The sequence below is a fragment of the Oncorhynchus nerka genome, linkage group LG9a (genome assembly GCF_034236695.1).
Source record: "Oncorhynchus nerka isolate Pitt River linkage group LG9a, Oner_Uvic_2.0, whole genome shotgun sequence".
In the NCBI taxonomy this organism is placed as follows: Eukaryota; Metazoa; Chordata; class Actinopteri; order Salmoniformes; family Salmonidae; genus Oncorhynchus; species Oncorhynchus nerka.
The window spans coordinates 12,260,408-12,286,327 of NC_088404.1; the positions used below are offsets into that span (position 1 = coordinate 12,260,408).

Sequence of the window (25,920 nt, forward strand, 5' to 3'; positions counted from 1 at the left end):
ACACACAGCTGTGGGGGAGGGGCGCAGCCATGAGTCTCTGCTGCTTTAACTGTTGGAGTAAAGGGTTTGTTGGGTTGAGTGAATGTGACATTAGGGGGGCCATGGTGACTTCCGTCCCTCCCTGGAAGCTCAGTGTGCCCCTATTTAGGTCTAACTGGCAGCCTGTGCTCCTAAGAAAGTCCAACCCCAGGATACAAGGGTCCTGCACAGCCGCCACCCACACAGGATGACGCACAGTCCTGCCCCCTACTGTCAGAGTCATTATTCCCTTCCCTTTCATGGGTGCCAGCTCACCTGTGACTGTGCGGAGCTGCACAGTTGTAGGCTCACACTGAGTCCAACCTGGCACAATATCTGGCCTCACCAGGGTTACTGTGGACCCAGTGTCCACCAGGGCGGAGCAGGGCACCCCTCCACAGTGACAGGGACATGACAAAGTCCCCAACACAGGTCCGGCCCACCACAACAACAGGCTCCCTCCGCTTGCCCTCGTCTGCTTCTGGGGAAGTGGAGCCTTGCTTCCCCGTCTGTGCCGGTGGGCTCCTCCTGAAGATGATGGTGGTTGGGATAGAAAGCCAGGGGTCCGCACTACCCGGTCTATGCGGACCCCGAGCCGTTCCCTGAGCTCTGGGGGACATGGGGCAATCTCGGCGCAGATGGCCTGGCTGGCCACAACCCCAGCAGACCCTGGGACCAGGGCTTGTGTTTCGTGCCGCCTGTAGCGACACAGCCCGAATGAGTTCTGTCATTTCGGCCACCCAAGCAGGCTTTTCCGGCTCCGGGCTGCTCTGCCCCCCAGCTCGCACAGAGGGTGTGCCTCCCTGCACCCCCACCAAAGCCCCAGCTGAAGCCCCAGCCCACACCAGCTCCCTCTCCAAAGCCATCTCCAAGGCTGTCTGCAATGACTCAGGATGAGCCAGCTGGGTCTGTATGCGCAGCTCCGTAGGGGAGAGCGCCTGTATGAACTGGTCCGGTGCTAGTTCGCTCTGCACGGAGGGGGGCATGTGAGCATATGCCCGCCGAGAGAGGCTCTCAATGTCATTAGCTAGCACCCGTAGAGGCTCTCCAGGCTGCCTGCGTCTATTCCTCAGTTCGGAGCGCAGTAGCCCGGGCTGTACACACTGTCCATAGCGCCTCCTCAGTGCTCCCACTAGAGCACCATAATCATGCCTGTCCTCGGAGCTAATCAATATCAAACAGGACAGAGCTTCATCCGTGAGGCATAAAGCCAACTGCAGTGCCCTTTCTTCATCCGACCACCCCCTAAAATGAGCTAACAGTTCAAACTGAGCATGAAAAGCTTCCCAATCCGCCTTACCGGAATACTTCGGGGTCTTAACAGATACGGACGCAGCCGGGAACTGGGCGCCGCCATGTTTGTTTACATCCTGAGCCCCAGATTCCTCGTCACGCCGCGTCGACGTCGCCACTTCGGTCCGCCCACCAGAATCCGCGCGAAATACACTCGACGAAGCACTCATGCCCGCTTCAGCCACCATCACTCTAACGTCCTCCCTCAAGCGGCCTCTGCGCTCCGACGACCTGGCGATCTCCTCAGACAGAACCCCCGACGTCCATTCACACGCACCTCCTTGGCCATAATCGTCCCCTACCTCCACCTTCACTTTCGGATTCCCTCGAAGCATTTTCAATCCCCGTTCTCACCTACGGTAGCTAGCCACATAAGTCAGCTAGCTAGCTGGCTAACTTGTATCAACGTTTTTACTTCTGACACCAATGTAATGACCTGACTAGATCATAAATGAACAATTGTCCAGACAGAGGCTTGAGTTTGCGAATTGACGGTTTATTGAACCAACTTTACACAGGCTACTGTTTGGGCCGTAGCACACGCCAAATAGATGACAGATAACCCACAAGCCAATCGTGACCTTCTCTTGTGAAGCCCAGACGTAAGAGAGAGAGAACAAAGGCTGAACCTGGTCTTAACTTTCAATGCCCAACCCCCCTCCACGCCACTGCGCCAACCACCAGGATGCCCGGCATCAGAACATTCCAGGCATTCCCGTGATTGGCAGATAGCAGGTTGATTGACATGTCGGACCCCGCGAACACCGGGTACTGGTCAGTACAACACAACCACCTCCTAGCCTAGCACATAACACACAGCTGTCTGTGCGGGTCGCTACAATATATAGTTAAAATTATTAGGCCACAACCCCCCTTTTTCCATATTGTCTCATCGCTGCAACTCCCCAATGGGCTCGGGAGGCAAAGGTCGAGTCATGCATCCTCCGAAACATGACCTGCCAAACTGCGCTTCTTAAAACCTGCCCGCTTAACCAGGAAGCCAGCCGCACCAATGAGTCGGAGGAAACACCGTTCAACTGACGACCGAACAAGGAGCCCGCCACAAGGAGTCGCTAGAGCGCAATGAGCTAAGTAAACCCCCTAGGCCAAACCCGGACGACGCAATATAGGACTCCCGATCACGACCGGTTGTGATACAACAGAAGACATACGTTTCTAAATCTGAAACAAATAAATTACCATTGATTAAAAATTATTCTGTCCCTGAAACGTAAAGAAATGAGGCAGGACCAATAAATAATCTTGCTTTATTAATTTACACATCAAACAACATGATTGACAGATTGTATTTCTCTTCATTCTGACAAGAACAAATGACTGAAGCTTTTGCTGATCGCACACCTGAATAAATGTTATTTTTATAGTGCTGTTCACCAACCCAAAGACTCTAATCTGACCCTTTTCCAGTAAAGCAGTCATGTACAAAGTAACCCTCAAACCAAGTGCCCATGAGACCAACATAGAAATAGAAGGACTAGATCCTATTTCCATGGTGACCCAAACCCCCTCCCAGATAACAGGGAAGCTAAGAACAGTACTAGAGTGTAAAATGGGAGCAGTGACACTGACAGTGTATTTTTGGAAGTTGAGTATTTTTTTTTTACTGTGTAGCCCAGTTAAGAGTGTAGTGCAGTGCTAGCAATGGAAAAGTTTCAGGTTCAATTACAATTTACATTTACGTCATTTAGCAGACACTCTTATCCAGAACGACTTATGTGTGAGTTCAAACATTTAAAATTAATGAAGGGAATTACCGCAGGGAACAAATACACATTCAAATATATATGCATTCCCTGTACTGAAAGTCATTTTTGGATAAAAGCGACTGTTTTCTAAGTGGCATACATTATAGGTGATCAGGAGAGTGGGGCTCTGTCCCAATTATCTATCTTTCCTCCAAAAGTGTGCACTAGTTCCCTTCATTGATTTGAAAGGAAATTACTGATGTAAACTCGCACTGGCCCATGCCTCCAGCGATCCAATGCTTTTGGATTGTGTGAATCTAGATAAGATTAGATACATTTTGTAGATTCGAAAATTGTGATGGAGTCCACACTTAAGGACAAAGGAGATGAGATATTATTGGGATGCAGCCTGGTGGTGAGTGGAGTGTGGCGCCCCCTGTTGTTCTGTTACACATCAGTCAGGTCCTTCTGTATGCCCCACAATGTGTCAGCACTCTGTTTTAATTGGCCGATCTCATTATCCGTCAGGGTCATGTTGATCACGCTGGCCACGCCCCCAGCGTTCAGGACGCACGGCAGACTCAGGTACACCTCGTCCTTGACCCCGTACATGCCCTGAAGATCAACAGCATGGACACTTTAGAGTAGTGTAGGTATATGTGTGTGTGTGTGTGTGTGTATTTATATCTATTGTATGTAACACACACACACACACTACCGTTCAGTTTGGGGTCACTTAGAAATGTCCTTGTTTTTGAAAGAAAAGCTCATTTTTGGTCCATTAAAATAACATCCAATTGATCAGAAATACAGTGTAGACATTGTTAATGTTGTAAATTACTATTGTAGCTGGAAACGGCAGAGGCGTCTGTTTCTCAAACTAGACACTAATGTACTTGTCCTCTTACTCAGTTGTGCACCGGGGCCTCCCACTCTTTCTATTCTGGTTAGAAACAGTTTGCGCTGTTCTGTGAAGGGAGTAGTACACAGCATTGTACGAGATCTTCAGTTTCTTGGCAATTTCGCGCATGGAATAGCCTTCATTTCTCAGAACAAGAATAGACTGACGAGTTTAAGAAGAAAGTTATTTGTTTCTGGCCATTTTGAGCCTGTAATCGAACCCACAAATGCTGATGCTCCAGATACTCAACTAGTCTAAAGAAGGACAGATTTATTGATTCTTTAAATCAGAACAACAGTTTTCAGCTGTGCTAACAATTGCAAAATGGTTTTCTAATGATCAATTATCCTTTTAAAATGATAAACTTGGATTACCTAACACAACGTGCCATTGGAACACAGGAGTGATGGTTACTGATTATGGGCCTCTGTACACCTATGTAGATATTCCATAAAAAAATCTGCCATTTCCAGCTACAATAGTCAATTACAACATTAATGTCTACACTGTATTTCTGATCAATTTTTTAATTTTTTTTATGGATTAAACATTTGCTTTTCTTTAAAAAAACAAGGACATTTCTAAGTGACCCCAAACGTTTGAACGGTAGTATGCGTGTTGTGCATTATGGGTATGCTGTAATCTGTGGGTGTAGGTGTGTGTTTGTACATTAGATAAGTGTCTACACACTGACACACATTCTACTTACATAGACAGTACTGTGTGTGTCCTCCTTACCTTGACCATGGTAGAGACAGGGTGGATTCTGTTCATGTTCCTGATCAGACTCTCTGTCAGGTCAGCCACACTCAGGCCAATGGCCCAGTTAGTATAGCCCTTCAGCGTGATCACTTCATAGGCACTGAAAACTCACACAGTCACATTTTTAAATCTCAGTAGCCTTGCAGTTCGAGAAACAGGGGAGTAACCGGTGGGTTGCCGGTTCGAATCCCAGGGCTGACAGTAAAAATTACTGTGGAAGTGAGCAGGCAACCAGATTGCCGTTGTGACTTTGAGCACAACATACACACAACTCCATAACAGTGAGAGAGCAGAACTACAGAAAATAAACTTCAAATTACATTGATTTATACCAACAGCAATAGAGATAACAGGTTGCTTGAATAGGACTGTGTAGGCCGACATTACCTGTCGACCACCTGCTTGTGCATCTCCCTCCAGTTCTCCCGGTCAGCATCAGTACCGATGTCAGGGTTTAGCGTCTGCAGGTTAACGCCTGCTACGTTAGCTCCGCTCCACACAGGCACTAAAGCACACACAGTTAACCTAATTAACACTTAACTCCTTAATGCCCAGATAGATTAGCAGGTCTCTCACGTCTCACCTTTATCACAGTAACCCTAAAGGAAGGGGTTGCTACTATTTATAGTACAAGAATTCTAAAGCATATTTGAACACACTTGTCCTGACTTCCTGAGTGTGTGTTCTTTAATTTGTCCTAATTATGCACCACACCCGCTCACATACACGCTCACACACACTGGACACTTACCGCTGGTGTCTCCGTGTTCTCCCAGGATCCATCCGTTGAAGCTGGAAGTGTGGATGCCCAGTTTGTCTGCCATCAGGTAACGGAATCGGGCGGAGTCCAGGTTGGTGCCACTGCCGATGACGCGGTGCTTGGGCAGGCCACTCAACTTCCAGGTCACATAGGTCAGCACATCAACTATGGCCAGGGAGAGACTTCTGGGCTTAGGCTACACTGCTTTAACAAATAATTGGAGTCACTAACACTAGTATGTGTGTGTGTGTGTGTGTGTGTGTAGTGAGTACCTGGGTTAGAGACCACGATGATGATGCAGTGTGGGGAGTGTTTGATGATCTGAGGGATGATGCGTTTAAAGATGTTGACATTCCTCTGAACCAGATTCAACCTGCTCTCTCCTTCCTGTTGACGTACGCCCGCCGTTACCACGACGATGCGAGAGTTAGCCGTCACAGAGTAGTCTGGCCGCGGGAGACAAGTGAACAAGTTTATAACATATCAAAAGACAACGTGACCAATAAAATAGAGAAAAGACATTTGACATGTAGAGGGTGGCCATCTTGGCTCTCTGGTTACCTAGTGTCCCATTGCTATAGACTCACCTTTGCCTGCGACTATCTTGGGTGTTTTAAGGAAGAGGCTGCCGTGCTGCAGATCCATAATCTCTCCCTTCAGCTTGTCTTCCATCACGTCCACCAATGCCAGCTCATCAGCTAGCTCCTGCAGAGAGACAGGCCCAACACAGGTCATTCATATAAGTAAATGGTAATATTATTGATTACATATCATTTGCATGTGTGCTTCTAAAAAAAAAAACTGTTTTATAAATTAGTTGAACACACAATGAACGAGGTGTTCCTACATGAGCAAAAACACAGCACAAAAGCATAGCAACAACCTTGTTATGACACTAATAAAAGAGGGAATGTTTGTGTAATACAGACTACTGAGAGATGAGTAGTAACAGGTTATACTGTAACACAGGGTGGGGGTTAGACTAGACAGGTTATACTGTAACACAGGGTGGGGGTTAGACTAGACAGGTTATACTGTAACACAGGGTGGGGGTTAGAGGAGACAGGTTATACTGTAACACAGGGTGGGGGTTAGAGGAGACAGGTTATACTGTAACACAGGGTGGGGGTTAGACTAGACAGGTTATACTGTAACACGGGGTGGGGGTTAGACTAGACAGGTTATACTGTAACACAGGGTGGGGGTTAGACTAGACAGGTTATACTGTAACACAGGGTGGGGGTTAGACTAGACAGGTTATACTGTAACACGGGGTGGGGGTTAGACTAGACAGGTTATACTGTAACACAGGGTGGGGGTTAGACTAGACAGGTTATACTGTAACACAGGGTGGGGGTTAGACTAGACAGGTTATACTGTAACACAGGGTGGGGGTTAGACTAGACAGGTTATACTGTAACACAGGGTGGGGGTTAGAGGAGACAGGTTATACTGTAACACAGGGTGGGGGTTAGACTAGACAGGTTATACTGTAACACAGGGTGGGGGTTAGACTAGACAGGTTATACTGTAACACAGGGTGGGGGTTAGATGAGACAGGTTATACTGTAACACGGGGTGGGGGTTAGACTAGACAGGTTATACTGTAACACAGGGTGGGGGTTAGAGGAGACAGGTTATACTGTAACACAGGGTGGGGGTTAGACTAGACAGGTTATACTGTAACACAGGGTGGGGGTTAGAGGAGACAGGTTATACTGTAACACGGGGTGGGGGTTAGACTAGACAGGTTATACTGTAACACAGGGTGGGGGGGTTAGACTAGACAGGTTATACTGTAACACAGGGTGGGGGTTAGACTAGACAGGTTATACTGTAACACAGGGTGGGGGTTAGATGAGACAGGTTATACTGTAACACAGGGTGGGGGTTAGACTAGACAGGTTATACTGTAACACAGGGTGGGGGTTAGACTAGACAGGTTATACTGTAACACAGGGTGGGGGTTAGACTAGACAGGTTATACTGTAACACAGGGTGGGGTTAGACTAGACAGGTTATACTGTAACACAGGGTGGGGGTTAGACTAGACAGGTTATACTGTAACACAGGGTGGGGGTTAGACTAGACAGGTTATACTGTAACACAGGGTGGGGGTTAGACTAGACAGGTTATACTGTAACACGGGGTGGGGGTTAGATGAGACAGGTTATACTGTAACACTGGGTGGGGGTTAGACTAGACAGGTTATACTGTAACACAGGGTGGGGGTTAGATGAGACAGGTTATACTGTAACACGGGGTGGGGTTAGATGAGACAGGTTATACTGTAACACGGGGTGGGGTTAGACTAGACAGGTTATACTGTAACACAGGGTGGGGGTTAGACTAGACAGGTTATACTGTAACACGGGTGGGGGTTAGATGAGACAGGTTATACTGTAACACAGGGTGGGGGTTAGAGGAGACAGGTTATACTGTAACACGGGGTGGGGGTTAGACTAGACAGGTTATACTGTAACACAGGGTGGGGGTTAGACGAGACAGGTTATACTGTAACACGGGGTGGGGGTTAGACTAGACAGGTTATACTGTAACACAGGGTGGGGGTTAGACGAGACAGGTTATACTGTAACACAGGGTGGGGGTTAGACTAGACAGGTTATACTGTAACACAGGGTGGGGGTTAGACTAGACATAATACTGTAGCAATGTTTTTAACAGGAGTCGGTCAACAACACAGAGCAGGTTTGGGTCTTACCCTGAGCAGGATGCTGACAGCACAGGCCATGCCCACCTGTCCGACCCCCACCACCGTCACCTTGTTCCTGGGTGGCTCCGGGTTCCCACTGACCAGGGGGGTCATGAGCTTCTGAAGGATAGAGGCCATGTTCAATGCTGGAGGGAAGGAGATGGGAAAGAGGGGGGGGGGTGCAAGGGGAGGGCAGACATAGGAAAGGAAGAGGGGAGTGAGAGGAGGGAAGGGGTTGGGTAGAGAGAGAATGTACCTGGTCAGACACATAAAATGTAAGTCTTTTCTACATGTCCAAAGAGACACAATGGTGAACCCTCAGACAAGCAGGACAAACACTTTTCCTGACCCAGCTAGGATTCATTTGGGTTTCATTAAATAATTGATGCACTCAAAAAAATAACCTGCGTCGCTTTAAAATGGCAGGCTGACAGCACTGCCCTGTCCTGCCCAGAGATTAGAGATTAAGGTTTTAGACATTTGATTATAGTCTTTAGTCCTGCATGACTTTCGCCTACTACCACCTACACACCATTCTTAAACACACATACAACCAACCATTCAATCAATAGAAACACCATATCACCGTGCAGAGCTTGTCGATCCTAGCAGGAAACAATTAACTACTTTAGGCACAAACAATCACAAACAAATACTTGCTTTGTTGGAGGATGCTCCGAGCTGTAATATATAAATACCACCATGTAATCAACATGTCTGACGAGACCAGAAGAGAGCTAAGTTGCGTTCTCCCTGCAACCACAGCACCTCACACAACGACCGTATCCTCTATCCAGTCAGGTCAGGAGGAATACCGTAGATGAGCTGCAGCACTACAGATTCGGATGCATGTGACGCAGGCCCAAAACGAGTGTGCACCACAGACTGTGACACAGTGACAGCAGCACAGAGCTCTAGAATCGGCTCCTCCTCCTGCTTTACTCTGACCGGACAACGCTCTAGGTTTACTAATCGGATGCCAAATGTCTGTAATGACACAGGCTCCATCTGGTGCACCTGCTCTGCACCTCAGATGGCGATCTACATTGTGTATCCTCCACATACAACACCCGTTCTGGCAGTCACATTCTTTTACAAGTCCCCAAAGCACACACACATCCCTGGGTCGCTCGTCTTTTACGGTTCGCTGCAACTAGCGACAGGAACGAGCTGCAACAAACACTCAAACTGGAGTTTTATCTCAATCATGGACACTTCCTGGCAGTTGTGGCTGCTTTTTGCTTGATGTATTGTTGTCTCTACCTTCTTGCCCTTTGTGCTGTTGTCTGTGCCCAATAGTGTTTATACCGTTTTGTGCTGCTACCATGTTATGTTGTGTTGCTGCCATGCTATGTCTTAGGTATCTCTTTATGTAGTGTCTCTCTGTCGTGATGTGTTTTGTCCATTATTTAAATGGAATTGAGTTTCAATCCCAGCCCCGGAGGCTTTTTGCCTTTTGGTAGGCCATCATTGTAAATAAGTATTTGTTCTTAACTAACTTGCCTTGTTAAAGGTTAAATACATGTTTGTTTGTTTAAAAAAAAAAATCCCTTGTGTTTTACGCCTAGATCCCACCGACAGGTCTTTGCATTTTGGAACTTAAAAATGTAAAGCTGCAATGTCTTGAGTTAATAAGTATTCTACTCCTTTGTTATAAAAAGCCTAAATAAGTTTAGGAGTCATTATTTGCTTAATAAATAAATAACACTAGAAGTACATTAATTTCCAACGGAACGCTGCATTTGCAGTGAGTACATTGGATTTGTCAAACATTTGTGTCAAACTGTACACGTAGACAGCTGGACAGAAATGGTAGCAGGTGAATGTTGAACATTTCTTGCACACATCCAGATGATGCTGCATAGTGTTTTGTGCTATGACACTAATCATTGTGAGCGAGGCGTATTAGTCACTTTGGTTTCTCTACCATAAGCCACCTGTTATTTTAGAGAATTTGGCAGTACATCTAACCGGCCTCACATCCACTTGTAACCCCACCAGCCCAGGACCTCCACATCCGGCTTCTTCACCTGCAGGATGTGTGTGTATTCTAGGTAATAATGCAAGAATCAGACAAATCATAACAATGTTCCATTAACTTTTTAGTGCAAAAATCCTCATAACTAAACTACAACCAATAACATAACAATTATGTTTAAAGGGGCATAAAAACATCCCCTGAACTACAATCCAACATCAGTCACACACAACTTTCAAAAACAAGGACATGAAATGTTTCCACATTTTCATTTATTTATTAGAACATTAACCAACTGTGGTAGGGTGTTAACCTGATGGCATGTGTTGTCGTCTTCCCTCTATTCCCCCACAGGAGGGAACCCTCCTCCCCCTTGACCAGTAGGGTTGGGTTCAGTTTCATTTCAATTCAAACCCAAAAACTAAAATTTCAATTAAGAAATTATAATTTAAAAAGAAGTGGAATTTCAGTTTACTTCTGGAATCTAATTGAAATGGACCCTAACTCATGCTGACCAGGGCCATGTTCAGTACGTCGCATATAGAAACGCTACTAATAGAGTCAACATGATTCTTTATTCTACACGTCGTAGCGGCATGTCTGTTCTACATGGCATATTTCGCTCTGAATGTAATATGCAGAAGTAGCTCAGACCAGGGTAGGTGGTCTACAGGCAGAACAGGACAGCTATGACTATACCAGGCAGATAGCGGTGTGCAGTGTGGATGTTAACTTAAGGATGTGTTGTTTGAAGGCCGCCATCTTATATTGCTGTTGATAAGGCCGCCATTTTGAATATATATTTGTTGATAAGGCCGCCATTTTGTTTCTTTACTCTGTAATCCCCAGCTTCTTCTTGAGGGACTCGGGCATCTCTGGGGGAGGGGGACGGGGCAGGCAGAAGTAGACCTTGACAGAGTCGTAGATGAACCACTGCAGGGCGGTCAAGGTACCGATCATGATGATACGGGCCACCAGACCCTTCCACACACCTGAGGAGATAGAAAGGAAGAAAGCAACAGAACACAACAGTTCACACTCAAGTCAAAATATAATACTTTATGTTACAGCATATACATAAAAAATATCAGCAAATCAAAATGTCTGATGGTGGTACAACAGATGATGTAGGAGATATTGAATCATGTCCGCTCCCCAGCCTGTCTGCACTGGTCATTTTCCAGCGAGGGTGCCAGTGCAGGGAGTGGGCTGAGGAGCAGGTAGACTGTTCTCACACGCCAATGACTCAAGCACCTCCAACTGTACAGCCAGAAAGCTGCTGGGAGCATCTGGGCTGGAGCTGCAGTCAACACTCCGAGAAAGAGAGAGATAGCAGACTCAACAGACCAGGAGCGCCCCCCAGAGGTGGATCTAAGGAGCGTGTTGGAAACCTCTTTACCACACAATACATTTCCATCTGATCCTACTGGCTGAGTCACACTACCGAGCCAAACCAAGCTGTACTGAGCTGGCCTGGTTACACATCCGCCACAGTTAAAAGAAGTTGCTGGACAAAACAAGGTGAAAGGGAAATATCAGCATCCAGTACAATTTGGTATGTCTCATTAGAGTGAAAAGGATATGGGGGTAGGGAGGGTTCTGACAGAGGAATGCAGTGCTACTCCTCACCCTTGGGCCCGAGCTTCTTGAGCACTCCGATGGCGGTGCTGCCACTCTCCTTGTTCAGCACAGACACCACAGAGTCAGCAGGGTGGGAGACGATGGCACAGAACACACCAGCTGCAGGGGACAGAACAACCATCAGAGATGTGATCAGGACAACATAGAAAATATCAGATAAGTAGAAATTCTTAAATCGATTAAGAAAAAAATACATTTTGGATGAGTTATGGCTTAGGAGTAAAGTTATAGGCTACATCTCATACTGATAAAATAATTTATATGTTTAGAGATAATGTTTAAATAATTCTACCCTGAAACTTAAACATTAGGGATTATAGTTATGTAGCATGTATAAGGACTAATTAAAGTATTAAACATAAGTCCGACTAGGTTGGACTAGGAGAGAGAGAAATGTGTGTGTATGTGTGCGCCTAGGAAAATACAGAGAACAATTCAACTGTGTTTGAATCGACCTGGCTAGAACTCTTGAGGAATTTATGATAGGACAGGGAGTACTTCAAGGTTTCCCTAATCTCGGGGGAATGGAACTGTCGGCTGGGTAGTGATACACAGTGGTGAGAACTACGGAAAAGGATAAAACTCACCCACTGTTTGTGTGTATGTATGTGCGTAGGATATCTACTGTTGGTGTGAAAGTATGTGCGTAATTAAGGAGCATGGTATAAAATGGATGTCTTTGTATAATAGATTTCAGAGTACTCTCGTGAATAAACATTTTGACATTTGTAAGCGGGGACTCTTGTCTGTTTCATTCAACCAGAATCTTACAAACTCTGGATTGCAGACTGAGTAGATTAATTGAAGTTTTTGAACATTGATAACGAAATTCTCATAACACAAACCAACAGAAATCCATTGTAAAACTCATCTTTAAAATTATTTAATACCCAGTATACCCACTTGTGGTTGGAAGTCTAACCAAAACAAAACATCTACCAACTTCTCCAATCCGCTTCTCTTTAGAACCGTGGACTCACCAATGTATCCAGCCACGAAGGTGACGACCAGCTGTTCACCCTTGGAGCACTCAGCACGGGGTTTAGGCACCACATTTTTGTACAGCAGCTCCACGGTCCTCTCAAAGCAGGCAAACTTCATCATGGTGTAGGGGATCTGCCTCATCCACAGAGGGACTACACCCTTGTAGAAACTATAGAGCAGCAGCAAAGGGGCAGAGCGTGAGTGACTTGTTTCCGTGTTATTGACCTCTACCTCAACAGGATTAAAAGGCCCAGTGCACTCAAAAACGTGACTGTCCTCTTGTTTTATATACATTTCCACACTAAGGTTGAAATAATAGTGTGAAAATAAAGATTTTTTTAGTGTAAGAGCTGTTTGAAATTTCAGCTTGTTTTGGTGGGATGAGGTTTTGACCTACCCGGTGACATCACCAGTCGGTACATTAGTTAATAAACCAATAAGAAAGTTTCAAACTCTGCCAATAACAGCTAGTTTTCAGTTTTCACTTCCCAGATAGTCCTAACTAAATTCTTGCTTGAGAAATTGCTCTTTGCTAAGAAAGCAATTTTATTCTTGACCGTTTTAAATGAAATCAATCACACAGAGTTTTTTTTGTGATATTGAGATAAAAACTGCTACGTTGGACCTTTAATCTAATTCTGGAATAAACAACTGTTTTAATAGATTATTCCGTGAGCATATATTTAAGACCAGGAGGAGGCTTAAACTGGGTATAGGAAACAGGAACCAAATAAAGAAAAAGTTCATTAGGGACATATAAAAGCTGTCCGCTCCCCAGCCTGTCTGCACTGGTCATTTTCCAGCGAGGGTGCCAGTGCAGGGAGTGGGCTGAGGAGCAGGTAGACTGTTCTCACACGCCAATGACTCAAGCACCTCCAACTGTACAGCCAGAAAGCTGCTGGGAGCGTCTGGGCTGGAGCTGCAGTCAACACTCCGAGAGAGAGAGAGATAGCAGACTCAACAGACCAGGAGCGCCCCCCAGAGGTGGATCTAAGGAGCATGTTGAACTTTGAAACATCCTCGTCATTGAGGAGTTTATTCTAGTCATGACAAAACAAGGCCATATTAATTCAGCTGGTCCCAATGTGTTCCCTGACCCTCAGTCCTAGCCCTTCAATGGTTGCAGATCTGAGAGCACCAGCACTTCACTGACCATACCAACCCAGACCCTTCAGAATAACAAACATCAAAAGGGTTGGGGCTAAGACGAAGGTAGCTAAATGTGACCGGCTGATTCAGTAGGGATACTCACGCCCAGAGTCCCTCCTCGGCGAACATCTTAGGGGCACACTGTCTGAGGGTGTTAGCGTAGCCGGGCTGGGTCTGAATACGCACTTTACAGGCCTCCATTGGGGCCAGGGCGATGTCAGCGAAGAACTCTGCACTGGCAGACGCAGCCAGGTAGAGAGAGGTCCTCCACAGGTAGGTGTTTTCCTGCATTTACCAGACAGGCAGGGCAGGAGGTGAGGAGCAAAAATCACAGTCTCAATTAAGTCTTTCCACGACTCCTCACATCTCACCTGCTTGCCTCCTCAACTGTATTGGAACAGAAGCGCTAAGATTCCTTACTTCAAGAACGTATTCGATACGTTTTGACAAGCAGACGAGAGAATCGAGGAAAGATTAATGGAGAAAGAGGCGATTGGATTATTATAAAAATGGGAGGACGACCTTATTCTTTGGGTCTTTCACAATTCATCTTTACATTCACTCTCCTTGCGAAGCAAGGTCCAATACAGTTGAGTCAAGGAATCAACATATTGGCTAAGTCCCCCCTACTCCCTGTATAGGGCACTACTTTTGTTCAAAGTGACATTTGGGACGTGGACTTAAGTCTCACTGATGAGCACTACTACAGTACTGACCTCTCCGATCATGTCGCTGTAGGTGATCTTGAACACCTCATAGAAGCCAAACTTGCAGAGACCCTGCATGGAGTAACCGATGAAGGTGGGAGCCCAGCCCTTTGCCAGCCCTCTCACGCCATCCTCTTTAATGGTGATGGAGAAACCCTTGAAGATGCTCTTGTACTTGTCTGGGTCCACCTGGAGAACAGAACCCACATTAGAAACCGAACTGATGTTGTTGGTTTTTTTAAGTGGGGAAATAGTGCTGCAGGGTTCCTGTAAGGGAAATGCACTCAATACTACAGAAATGCACTCAATACTACAGAAATGCACTCAATACTACAGAAATGCACTCAATACTACAGGGCCATAACACACTCAATGTATTATACATTTATTAGAGTTGGGGTCAATGCCATTTCAAAGCAGGAAGGAAAAAAATATATATATTGGAATATCAATTTAGTCACTGGATTGAAATGGAATCGACCTTCAACGCTGCAATGTATCCATTCTTCCAGCGCAGCAGAGCACATTGATCACAGAGACTAGAATTACGTCCCAAATGGTAACCTATCATCTACATTGTGCACTACTTTGGCAGAAACCCTATGGTCAAAAGTAGTGTACTATGTAGACTATAGGGCGGCATTTGGGACGCAACCCCACACGACTAGCGGATATACAGACCTGCAGACGGCACTTGACCAGGTCAAGGGGAACGACCGCCGTGTGTGTGATCCCGCAGCTGAGGATGCCGCCGAAGCCGCACAAGGCATAGTATTTCTTAGAGCCAAACTCACAGCTAACTTCAGAATCTAGAGCAGACCGAACACAATACAGAATAGAGACAGACAACACACACACACCATGCTGTTAAGTCAACATCACTTCTAAGCCATGCCGAGTGTCTCACACCACAACGCTAGCAATGGATTGTCATAATACGCTCTCTAGGCTTTTCTCTTGATTATGCCCTCTAGCACAGTGGAGAAGACACTCTCCCTGACACTGACTCATGTTTTTATTGTAAAAGTAAGTTCATACCACAAAACAAAATCCTCAATAATAGGTGATTCCTCTATTCCCATACCAGGGTCATTATTGATTTGAGTGTCAAGAGTTGTAGTTCTGATCTAGGATCAGGTCCCTTCTTTATCAATGTAATCTTATTCATTATGATCGAAAGGTCAAAAAGTATCCCAGATCAGCACTCTTACTTCGTGAATACTGGCCAAGGACACCAGTCGTCATTTAGAAAACTTGTTCTGCAAGTATTATAGGCCCAACTCCAAGGCAGGGCAGTCCAGTTTTTAACAAGGAGGATGTCCTGTCCTGGCTAGGAATTTGACTGCAGTTGTTGCTAGGCTAAAGGTCACTGATGTTGAATGAATGTGGGTAGAGTATCAAATTGCTCTTAGCGGCACAGAGAAAGGGCAAGCGCCTGCCAGTACCATTTAGGGGTCATACCATAAAGTTAAAGAATGCCAGCTTCGCATTCTGTTAAAGCTTCACAGTTCACACATGAACTCTCATTTTTAGCTCCTAGGGCCTCAACAATACTAGTTCAAGCATGCAAATAAAATAACTGGCTGCTTCCACCCCACTGCATATTAGTGGAAACACACCGTTCCTGAAAATAAAAGCTATTTGGGATGTAGTCTTGTTTAAAAAAAAAAATACTGTTATCTGGGATGTCAATGTTTTAGTGGAATCCACAACACAATATACATGCCATGCAACCCGTGGTCGGGGGCCACAGACCTGCAACCTGCACTTGACCAGGTCAAGGGGCACCACTGCTGTGTGTGTGGTACCACAGCTCAGGATTCCACCGATGCCACACATGATGAAATAATGCGATGAGCCAAACTCACAACTGTCTCCCTCTGAGGAAAAGACAGTGAATTGGGGTTCTTTCACAGATGTAATAGGGGGAGAAACATTTTTTGTTTGTTTAATGTACACTGCAGTATTAGGCCTAGTCTTAAATTGGGTAGTTGGTGCGGAATAGACCGGAATAGAAATGTTCAGTTCAACTCTTGAGAGTGAAGACCATATATTTATTCTAGTACTGAGTCTAACTGGTGCCTCACATTCTATTCAAGCCGATACCTGAGCTCGACAGTCTAGCAACAGTGGGGGGGATCACCTTCATAACGGCGTTACGGCTGATTATTCCATTTATATATGGGTACATGTACTGAAAGGGCACCGTATCATACATAGTACGCAAACGGAGGGTTGTAAACGGTAGCCTATCCGTCTAATCTATTTGATAGGGGCTCAAGTATAACGAAGCCCAACGGTTCCCATTAAATCACTAACTGATAAGACTCAATGGAAGAAACTGTCAAAGCAAGTAGCACAGCCTAGGACCAGTCCATAATGAGACCTTTAGTAAATTGGTAGACGTCCAAACTCACGTGGCAAGGAGATCAGGTAACACCACATGCAAGCCCCTATACACACACATGTCTTTGAGTCTATTCTTTCAACTCAACCATGAGATTAGGCCCCCATGTGTTATTCCACTTATTTGCAACAAAATAAGCCCTAGGCTGTTACAGTGTTTACTTTGTAATTATCTAGTTACCTGTACCAGGGCTATAGACAACATGAGACCATTTAGGTCTAACAATATGATTTGCATTGTAGCTTTAGTCGTAAAAAGGGGATCGGGCCTTGGCAATAGTACTAGCTGCGTTCCTTTTCTTATTTTATTTTTTATCTCAAGCTGGCTCGATTTTTCTGCAGTCTACTAATAAGTTGTCATAGCTTCTGGCCTACTTTTTTTTTTTTTTTACAAAACTTTGCCCTTCACAGTGTCCTCCATGCATGACTGCAAGGCCTTGCCTAAAAGGAAGTGCAAAGGGACTGTACAGAAGCCAAAAGCGAACTAAAAAAAATGTCTGATGCCTGATATTCAGCAATCAGTCTATTCAAAGGTTATCTGTACTTCGGCTATTGGATAGTATTACACCAATAGAAATAAAAACGTGAGTTCATATTCATGTCAATGATTAGTCTGTTCTATTCATTCTATGTATGTGCATTTAATCCTAAAGCTGAAATCCGGAAAGATACATTTTAGAAAAACGGGGCCTAGACGATTTAAGCTTTATAGGTGTAATTCAAAGTCATCGATGTACTCACTAATTTAAACATAGTCATTGATGTACACACCGATAAGTAAAGAGAGATAAAAGAGACTGTTCAATTGGCTTTCGTTCATAAACCCATAACCCATAAGTGGTAATATTAGCTATCAAACCTATTTTAGCTAACTAATTCGTTGGAGGACTTTGTTAGCTAATATTAAATCACATATACACCACTCTTCTTACCGGCCACTGCAGCCGCAGCCAATGTGCGTTTTCTTGGTCCATGATCGGCAGTAAGACTTTGTGATGGCTCCTCGACTTTCTGGAGAGTGAAACCGGGAGCGCTGAACGGGTTCGATCGCGCCACCTGTGTCAATAACGCGTTGGGGTACATTGTTCCTTAATTAAGGGATGGCTGTGGGGAACAGATAAAGACAACGTGGTTAGGCTATCTTATAACCCCCCCCACTCAAAAAATGGATGAAACAAATCAAAATGTATTTAGTTAGATTAGTTGGTCAACTTCTGCTTAAAATGACATGTAAGTTGTTTCAACATGTACTTGTTATTTTAAAGCAAGAGAGTTAACGTTATCTAGGTAAAGTCGTTAGTACACTAAAGCCTGCTGGTTAGCCCTGAGTGTTAGCTAGTTGCTAGGCTAGCTAACGTTAGCTAGTCGGTCAACATTTTGTTTTTAGATTATCCTTGCTGGAGCAACCAATATTCTTGTCTTGAGAAATGTATCCCACATCAATTAATGTGTTTCTACGTAAACTATAAATTCACAAAAAAAAAAAAGTTATCTTTATATGTTCTTTACTTCCACGCGTTCAGTCGCAAAATGGCGCCGCCGTCCTTCACCACCGGCGAATCGTAGAGACCTTCGTGTCTGGCAAGTGTCCGTCCTAACTGTACAAGAGACTACGTCACCTGAGGTTAGAGGATACGTCAGTTCCGCACTTTTGGTGTCTTTGGGTTGCGCTCTGTGGCGTCCTACCTAAACCAGGCTTTTCTGCATACAATATGAAGGTCTCTGACTGCCCCAGGTGGCAATTTGTGTCATTTTTTGTGTTGTTCATTCATTGATTTGTCCTTTTCCTTTGTAACAGGCACACATTCAAACAGTGTAGTGAAGAAGGGGCAACAGCGCCTCTTCAACCTCAGGAGGTAGAATAAATTTGTCTTGTCACCTAAAACACTCACAAACTTTTACAGATGCACAATTGAGAGCATCCTGTCGGGCTGTATCACCGCCTGGTACAGAAACTGCTCTGCCCACAACCGCAGGGCTTTTTGGGGGTAGTGTGGTCTGCACAAGCACAACGCATCACTGGGGGCAAACTACCTGCCCTCCAGGACACCTACAGCACCCAATGTCACAGGAAGGCCAAGAAAATCATCAAGGACAACAACCACCCGAGCCACTGCCTGTTCACCCCGCTATCATCCAGAAGGCGAGGTCAGTACAGGTGCATCAAAGCTGGGACCGAGAGACTGAAAAACAGCTTCTATCTCAAGGCCATCACTGTTAAACAGCCATCACTAGCACAGAACGGTTGCTGCCTACAGACAGACTTGAATCATCGGCCACTTTTAATAATGTTTACATATCTTGCATTACTCATCTCATATGTATATACTGCATTCTATACTATCTATTGCACCTTAGCCTATGCTGCCACTCTGACATTGCTCATCCATATATTTATATATTCTCATTCCATTCCTTAGATTTGTGTAAATTAGGTATTTGTTGTGGAATTAGATATGACTTTTTAGATATTGCTGCTATTGAAGCACAAGCATTTCGCTACTCTCGCAATAACATCTGCTAACCATGTGTATGTGACCAATAAAATTAGATTTGACTCAAGTTGAAGGATGCCACTCAACACTCTTCTTTCACCTTTGAGTTGGACGCTCATCTTACTATGCATGAATGTTTTCAGTTTTTGTTGAAATATTCTCAAACTAGAGCGTCCTTCTGAGGTGTTTTTATGCACAGTGCGCATTACCTCAGTGAGCCAACACAAATCTTCAAGTCTCAGGCAAGACAAGGGTTCTCATAATCGGTTCTCATAATCGTAGCTATCCATTGAACCGTGTACAAACCTCAATAAAGAAAACCACGGGCAGACAATTGAATTACCACATTTATTTCATGATAGTATTTTAAATAAAAACAGATTCAAAATCCTTACCCCCACAATCCATCGTTGGGAAGCTAGCTGCCTGATCAAAGTAACAAACATTTCATCTTTAATATACTGTATTCACTGTGTAACCACAAGTCAACAAAGAGGTTCAGTTTTAGGATAGCATTTTTTTGTTTGTTTTTAAAATTTCACTTTCACCTAGACAAAAGACCAACATTAACAATTCACATTAGAAAAATGCAGAAATAAAAAAAAATACTTATTTTCAACACTGGACAAAAAATGTCAACATCTTGACATCAAAATTCTATGAATGGTCAACATAAGTTAAGTTGCTATCAATATTACCATTTGTCTCTCCTCAGGCAATTGTTAGTGTTACCTCTTCTATGACAATGAAGTGTACATGAGGCAGAGTAAATATCAATTTATAATCCAAGTAACAAAATGGAATACATTGTTAACTCGTATATTTGCTCAACTACCTATTGCAAAAATGTTATTTTTCCCAGATCAGTAGTGTGCAGAACCGCTTAGAAGGGCAGTGTGGGTGCACTAAAAAAGACAGCCAGTCTTGGGTCATGTTCCTTAGGCAACAAACAGGGAAAACACACATTAAAACAGAGAGGATTATACCCATTTTGCTACGGTGCCCTACTGAACATGACCCGGTAGATGGGACTGGAAGATCTGGAATCTTTAGCACAACAAATCACTACTAAATTAAACATGTACGTAAACTCACACAAACTCACAAAGCTAATACTGGGATTTGGGTCACTGCCCCTCAAGTCAGGTGCCATCATGAGCCATTCACAGGTCAGACCACTTACTTAGTTACTGCAGCATATACCAAAAAACAAGCAATTTAACCAAAGAAAATCAGTTTTATAACCTTTATAGCTTGAAAATAAGGGTTTTTCCTCATACAGTGACGAGACCTGAAGTTACACTATTGGACACTGTCACTCCTCCCAGCACTGATCAGATTAATTTAGAGCAGATTAGAATAGACCTGAGCACCATTATTCTACCTAGCTTTATTGTTACTACTAGTGTATATTCAAAAACCAATACAGAAATACTTGTAAATGTTTCTGTAATTAATATTATTTCTCTGTGCTTGAATTAGTGGGAGGGCACTAAGCAGGGTTGAGGTAAATTCCATGTCAATTCAGGAAGTACACTGGAATTCCAATTCTCTTCCATGCTTTTTAATGAGGAACATTTGGAATTGTTTACTTTCTGAATTGACTGGAATTGAAATGGAATTGACACCTACACTGGCACTAAGTGCTATCACTGTGCATGCACTTCACCATCAGAAAAACACCTGGCACCACAGACACTCCAAAAATGACAAACATGTCCTTCAAAAAACTACAACCATGCGTACGATTTGTCTGTCCTTTCTAAAAATACACACACAAAGGATACACAACATAAGACTTCACACTACGATTAAAAACAACTTCATAATAAAAACAAGTCTCTTTAGACTGTCTTGGCAAGACAGTGTTGGTTTTCCAGGAAGCTGGTGTTGGTTGGGTTGAATACCCCTCCTGCCCTCCTCACGCGGGGTGAGGAAAAGTGAACAAGGAGGGGACAGGATGATAGTCTACCAGCCCAGATTAAAAGTCAGTCAGTCAGTCCTCCAAGGTGGTGACCAGAGGATGACGATGGAGGGGGTGTGGTGAGCTAGTGAGGTGTGGATGGCAGAGCAGTGGCCAGGTGGTCTGTTGAATAACCAGGGATCTGACCTCAATTGGACAACCTGGTAAAATAACGGTAAAATAATACAACAACAAAAGAAAGCAGGGTGGAGAGGGTGGACTGCTTACCTGCCGCCACTCTTTGCTTCTGCACCTTGGCTGCTGCCTCCCCCGATACCCAGCGGCACAATCACATTATCGAACACGGCATCCACCACCTTATCAACCGTGCTACACAGGTGACCCTTAGCGCTGTTTAGGAGACCCTTGGCGTCGGTTAGCATTCCCTTGAAGGACTGAACCTGATCTGCATCGAGGTGCTGAATGGCGAAGTAGATGGACCCAGCTACAGTGACGAGTACCATGAGCTTTAATAGTACAGAGAGGAAGCCGGGCCTGGCCGGCACGTTGGAGCCCAAGGAGCTGCATCCAGAATAAGACTCTGTATAGATGGAGCGCTCCAGGAGAGACTCGTTCAGCCAGTAGTTGCTGGGTTTCACCGGTCGGCCCGCCGCGCCGCGAATAGGTCGCCTGCAGCTGGCGCTGTGGAGAGAGGGATTAGAGGATGAGTTGAGTGACTAAAGTAATTTAAATCTACTGCTTTAAATATCACTGAAAAGTAGGACTGTGAAGGTCATGGAATTTTGGATGACGGTAATTGGCCAGCCAAATGACCGCAAGTCTCCGCATTAACCATTCGAATAGCAAGAAATGTTCAATATTATTATTACACACATTTTTGCTGTCCTCCACTCCTGACTACATGACCTACCATAGATGACATTTCTGTGTGTGCTTGTTTGCTACAACACCTTGTTTGTTTCAGTAAGGAGAAACAGAGTTTCATTACGTTGTTAAGAGTCCATGTTACCGTAGAAACGGACTCAACCACACGAATACCTAGCCACCCGGTCTCCAGTCAGCTGTTTGTTAGTTCATTTTTGTTGTTGTTACGGTCATGACAGTTATTTTATTTTCATGACAGTCTTCATTCATAACTGTGGATTACATGGTTGTACAGTAATTGTGCCAGGCCTACTGGAAAGATAAGTACTTTTCCAAAATTATATTGAATCTTTCTGGAAAAAAAACAACCATTCTTCAAGGCTACTTAGCTGATGAAGTGAAATGTCAACAGACTTACCTGATGCCTGTGGGTGAAAAGATCTCATTAGCGAGAATCTCTTCAACATTCTCCCTCGTCTTCTTAGGGGTCTGGTCGCCCGTTGCTAGGCTCACCTCCACCACCTGTAGCTGTGAACATTGACAATAGCAACAGATGATTGAGAGGCTGGAGTTTATGGATGCAAGATAATGTTATTTGCACATATTTGCAGTGAACTTTCTTGCTGTTGAAGACGAAAGCGGTTTTAATGTGAGAGCTCTGATTTCCATTGTATGTTTTAAGATGTTTTAATTATTATTTATTTATTATTTATTCTATATGGAAAATAAAGTTGAACTTGAAGGCTTACCTTGCTGCTCCGTCTGCTGCTGTTCCTAACAGTGACAGGAGTCTTCCCCCTGCTCCACACAGGCTTCTCCACAACAGGAACAGGCTCTGGTTCCGTAGCGGTACCTATCTCATCTGGCACAGGCAAAGCCAACATGAGTCAGTGAGAATCAAGGCATCTAAACTGACAGTCAAACGTCATAAAGTAAAAAAGATCCATTCCATTTCAATTCAGGGAGTGGACTGAAATTAACATTTTCCTCATTGCTTTTCAGTTTTAGGCCTACTTCCTGAATTGAAATGGAATTGATCCCAACCCTGAATTAACTTTATTTGTATAGGTGAGCTGCCTAATTAATGGTGCATGTTCTTGTGCAGTGGTAAGATGATTGCTCTCACCTTCCTCCTTGTCACTGTACTGGCCAGAGTATGTGTTGCCGTTCTGGTTGCCATCTGCCTTGGCTGCAGCGTTAACTGTGGCAGTTTCAGGTGGGCTGGGCGTAGTCTCAGCTGCAGGTGTATCCAGTAGCTTCTGAAGCTTTTTCTCATAAAGCTTCCTGGTGGAGCCTGAGGGAAAGGCAAAGGAAACCAGTTAGGGATGAAGTGAACTGTGGATAAAAAATATATCTCCGCTTGTCTGAGTCTGTTGGTGCACACACCTCCATAGTCTCAAGTGGCTTCCTCTCCTCGTCTCCTTTCCTTCATCTGCACAGGTTTGAAAGAACTGACGAGGTGAAAGGAGACTCCTCAGTAGGCTTCTGCCATTTCGCTTTCACTTCTCTTCTCCAATCAGTGCAGACCAAGGAGAGGAGGACACCTTAGACAAGTGAGAGACATAAGCAGGACTCACCAACTATGGGCCCAGTGTTGACTCCATGCTTCAACAGCTCATCTTTTAAACTTGCATCGGTGAGGTCTGTGACTTCCACTTCTTCTGAGCGAGGCTTGTCTGTCTTTCGGGTAGCTTTCTATGGATTGATTATGGTTAATTAGATTATCTAAAAGAGACCAAATATTAGCCTATCTAACTTTATCTACCACCTTGGGGCGGCAGGTAGCCTAGTGGTTAGAGTGTTGGACTAGTAACCGAAAGGTTGCAAGATCAAATCCCCGAGCTGACAAGATACAAATCTGTCATTCTGCCCCTGAACAAGGCAATTAACCCACTGTTCCTAGGCCGTCATTGAAAATAAGAATTTGTTCTTAGCACATCCATTAGAGAACCAATTCAAGGCATGAGTTGGAGGGAACAAAATATTCACGGAAATAACATCACATGGACACCAACCTTCATTTTACAACACAAGTATCTAGTGATTTAATGCATTATGACTAAGATTAGAATATCAATTTACACTCATAGCACTGTAATAACCATTTATAACATAAACATTTCATGACTTACTCTTCCAGATCGGCTCTTGTTGGAGACTACAGGGGCAGGCAATTCTTCATCACTGGAGAACGTGTCTACAGATGGTGGACATTTCTTGTTCTGAACGGTCAAATTTTTCAGGTACAACTGAACGTAGACGTCTTTCTTCTGTTCGGAGCTGGGAAGTGGGACATGGTTGGCCGTGAGCTCACTTTTGAGCTTATCCTTAGTGAGAACAGACGGATCTTCGAGGAATTCCGCCATGCCTGATTGCTTTCTTCTAGCTAAAAACTGTAGCTAGCAAGTAATGCTGAAATGTAGCAGTTAGCAAACTCGGTCGCTAACAACAACAAAAACAAAAAGGAAACGTGCAGAGCTAGCAATGTCGGCAAATGAAAAGACTGGCGCCAAGCGATTTAATTTAGCTAGCATGAACAAGCTATCCGGTTTAGTTACTTTTTTAAATCTTCAGATATATTCACCTCCGATCGCTTGTCTCAGGCTGCGATTATTTAGCAAAAATACAGATGCAATTTAATTGTATATTTAAACTCAACAAGTAAATACGGATTTAAAACTATTTAAAGAACTGTATGCCCTATTAGTTAAAGCCCGGCCTATTTGCGTCTGCCTGTCCGCAGTCGTAAACCAGTTAATACCAAGCTAAGGCAACAAAGAGGAGAGCTATTGGACGGTAGACCGCAATGAGCTATAAACTAGATGGTGATTGGTCGGTCTTGAAAATAACAGATGCACCTGCCACAAAGAAAGAGGAGCTTCAACATCAGTAGGCCTAGTCAGCAGTCAAAATAGTATGTCGTCTGAATTTCTGCCCAGATTGATTTTTGGTATAGTTTAAAAGTCCTTTATAATGACATGAGAGGTAATTTCCAATTTTATAACACTGATAATGATGATGAAACTCTGCATCCCCATCTGAAGATGGCAGTGTTATCCACTATATGGTTGAGTCTCTAAACCAGTGTTCCGTGAGAGCAGCCCCCGAAGCACAGACTATAAGTGACAAAGGAAAGCTGTTATAACAGTGTTACATTAAACGTTATAAACATTGTTTGACACAGGCGTACATAGGAATATTCTTAACATAATGTACACGCTGGTCAGATCGTTCTGAAGTATAAATGATAAATTAAGGTAAGATAAGAGGTCACTCCTTATCTCACAAGGAAATAAATGCCCATGGCTAATTTGACCAGCTGAGAGAGAGCGAGAGAGAGAGAGAGAGAGCACAGTCATAGAAAAATATTTTTGACCACTGTCTGGCTCCAGTCTTCAGGGCATGCCAGTTGCCAAGCCTTTAAACTCTGTGGTGGTGAAGGCCCTATGATGCCATGGCGACAGTGGTTTGAGGTGGCAGAGTGTTGCCCCTAGACCTGGGCTGCATCCCAAATGGCACCGTATTCCCTATAGTGCACTGGAGCCCATTGGGCCCTGGTCAAAAGTGGTGCACTATACCGGGAATAGAGAGCCATTTGGGACACAACCCTGGCCTTTCT

At 44.4% G+C, this 25,920-nt stretch overlaps 3 protein-coding genes and 2 non-coding genes across 7 annotated transcripts; all 5 read right to left on the reverse strand.

Annotated features, from left to right (window-relative positions):
- Positions 1–2,562: 2,562 nt before the first annotated feature.
- Positions 2,563–9,516, reverse strand: LOC115133937 (L-lactate dehydrogenase B-A chain-like). Of its 2 annotated transcripts, none has more exons than XM_065022322.1 (8): positions 9,417–9,516; positions 8,163–8,299; positions 6,028–6,145; positions 5,713–5,886; positions 5,432–5,605; positions 5,068–5,185; positions 4,657–4,780; positions 2,563–3,632 (listed from the first exon to the last, which is right to left on the reverse strand). In XM_065022322.1, the coding sequence occupies exons 1-8, from the start codon at positions 9,499–9,501 to the stop codon at positions 3,465–3,467; spliced, it is 1,098 nt and encodes a 365-aa protein (XP_064878394.1). In that variant the 5' UTR covers positions 9,502–9,516; the 3' UTR covers positions 2,563–3,464. The 2 variants fall into 2 exon arrangements, with proteins under 2 accessions (XP_064878394.1, XP_029523241.1); XM_029667381.2 differs by lacking the exon at positions 9,417–9,516 and adding an exon at positions 8,814–9,287.
- An 870-nt stretch (positions 9,517–10,386) lies between these two features.
- On the reverse strand, positions 10,387–18,636 carry LOC115133938 (solute carrier family 25 member 3-like). Of its 2 annotated transcripts, none has more exons than XM_029667382.2 (8): positions 18,528–18,636; positions 17,951–18,122; positions 15,294–15,421; positions 14,622–14,801; positions 14,009–14,190; positions 12,753–12,925; positions 11,761–11,871; positions 10,387–11,123 (listed from the first exon to the last, which is right to left on the reverse strand). In XM_029667382.2, the coding sequence occupies exons 2-8, from the start codon at positions 18,099–18,101 to the stop codon at positions 10,963–10,965; spliced, it is 1,086 nt and encodes a 361-aa protein (XP_029523242.1). In that variant the 5' UTR covers positions 18,102–18,122; positions 18,528–18,636; the 3' UTR covers positions 10,387–10,962. The 2 variants fall into 2 exon arrangements, with proteins under 2 accessions (XP_029523242.1, XP_029523244.1); XM_029667384.2 differs by lacking the exon at positions 15,294–15,421 and adding an exon at positions 16,368–16,492.
- On the reverse strand, positions 11,275–11,516 carry LOC115134897 (small nucleolar RNA SNORA53). The gene has a single exon (XR_003864403.1). It is a non-coding gene; the product is annotated as a small nucleolar RNA SNORA53 (small nucleolar RNA).
- LOC115134898 (small nucleolar RNA SNORA53) lies at positions 13,519–13,760 on the reverse strand. Its single transcript, XR_003864404.2, has one exon. It is a non-coding gene; the product is annotated as a small nucleolar RNA SNORA53 (small nucleolar RNA).
- Positions 18,637–19,842: 1,206 nt separating the features above from the next.
- Positions 19,843–25,074, reverse strand: LOC115133939 (lamina-associated polypeptide 2-like). Its single transcript, XM_029667385.2, has 7 exons — positions 24,434–25,074; positions 23,879–23,996; positions 23,428–23,595; positions 23,051–23,163; positions 22,720–22,829; positions 21,705–22,118; positions 19,843–21,599 (listed from the first exon to the last, which is right to left on the reverse strand). Exons 1-7 carry the CDS (start codon positions 24,665–24,667, stop codon positions 21,506–21,508), a joined length of 1,251 nt encoding a protein of 416 aa, XP_029523245.1. The 5' UTR covers positions 24,668–25,074; the 3' UTR covers positions 19,843–21,505.
- Positions 25,075–25,920: the final 846 nt, after the last annotated feature.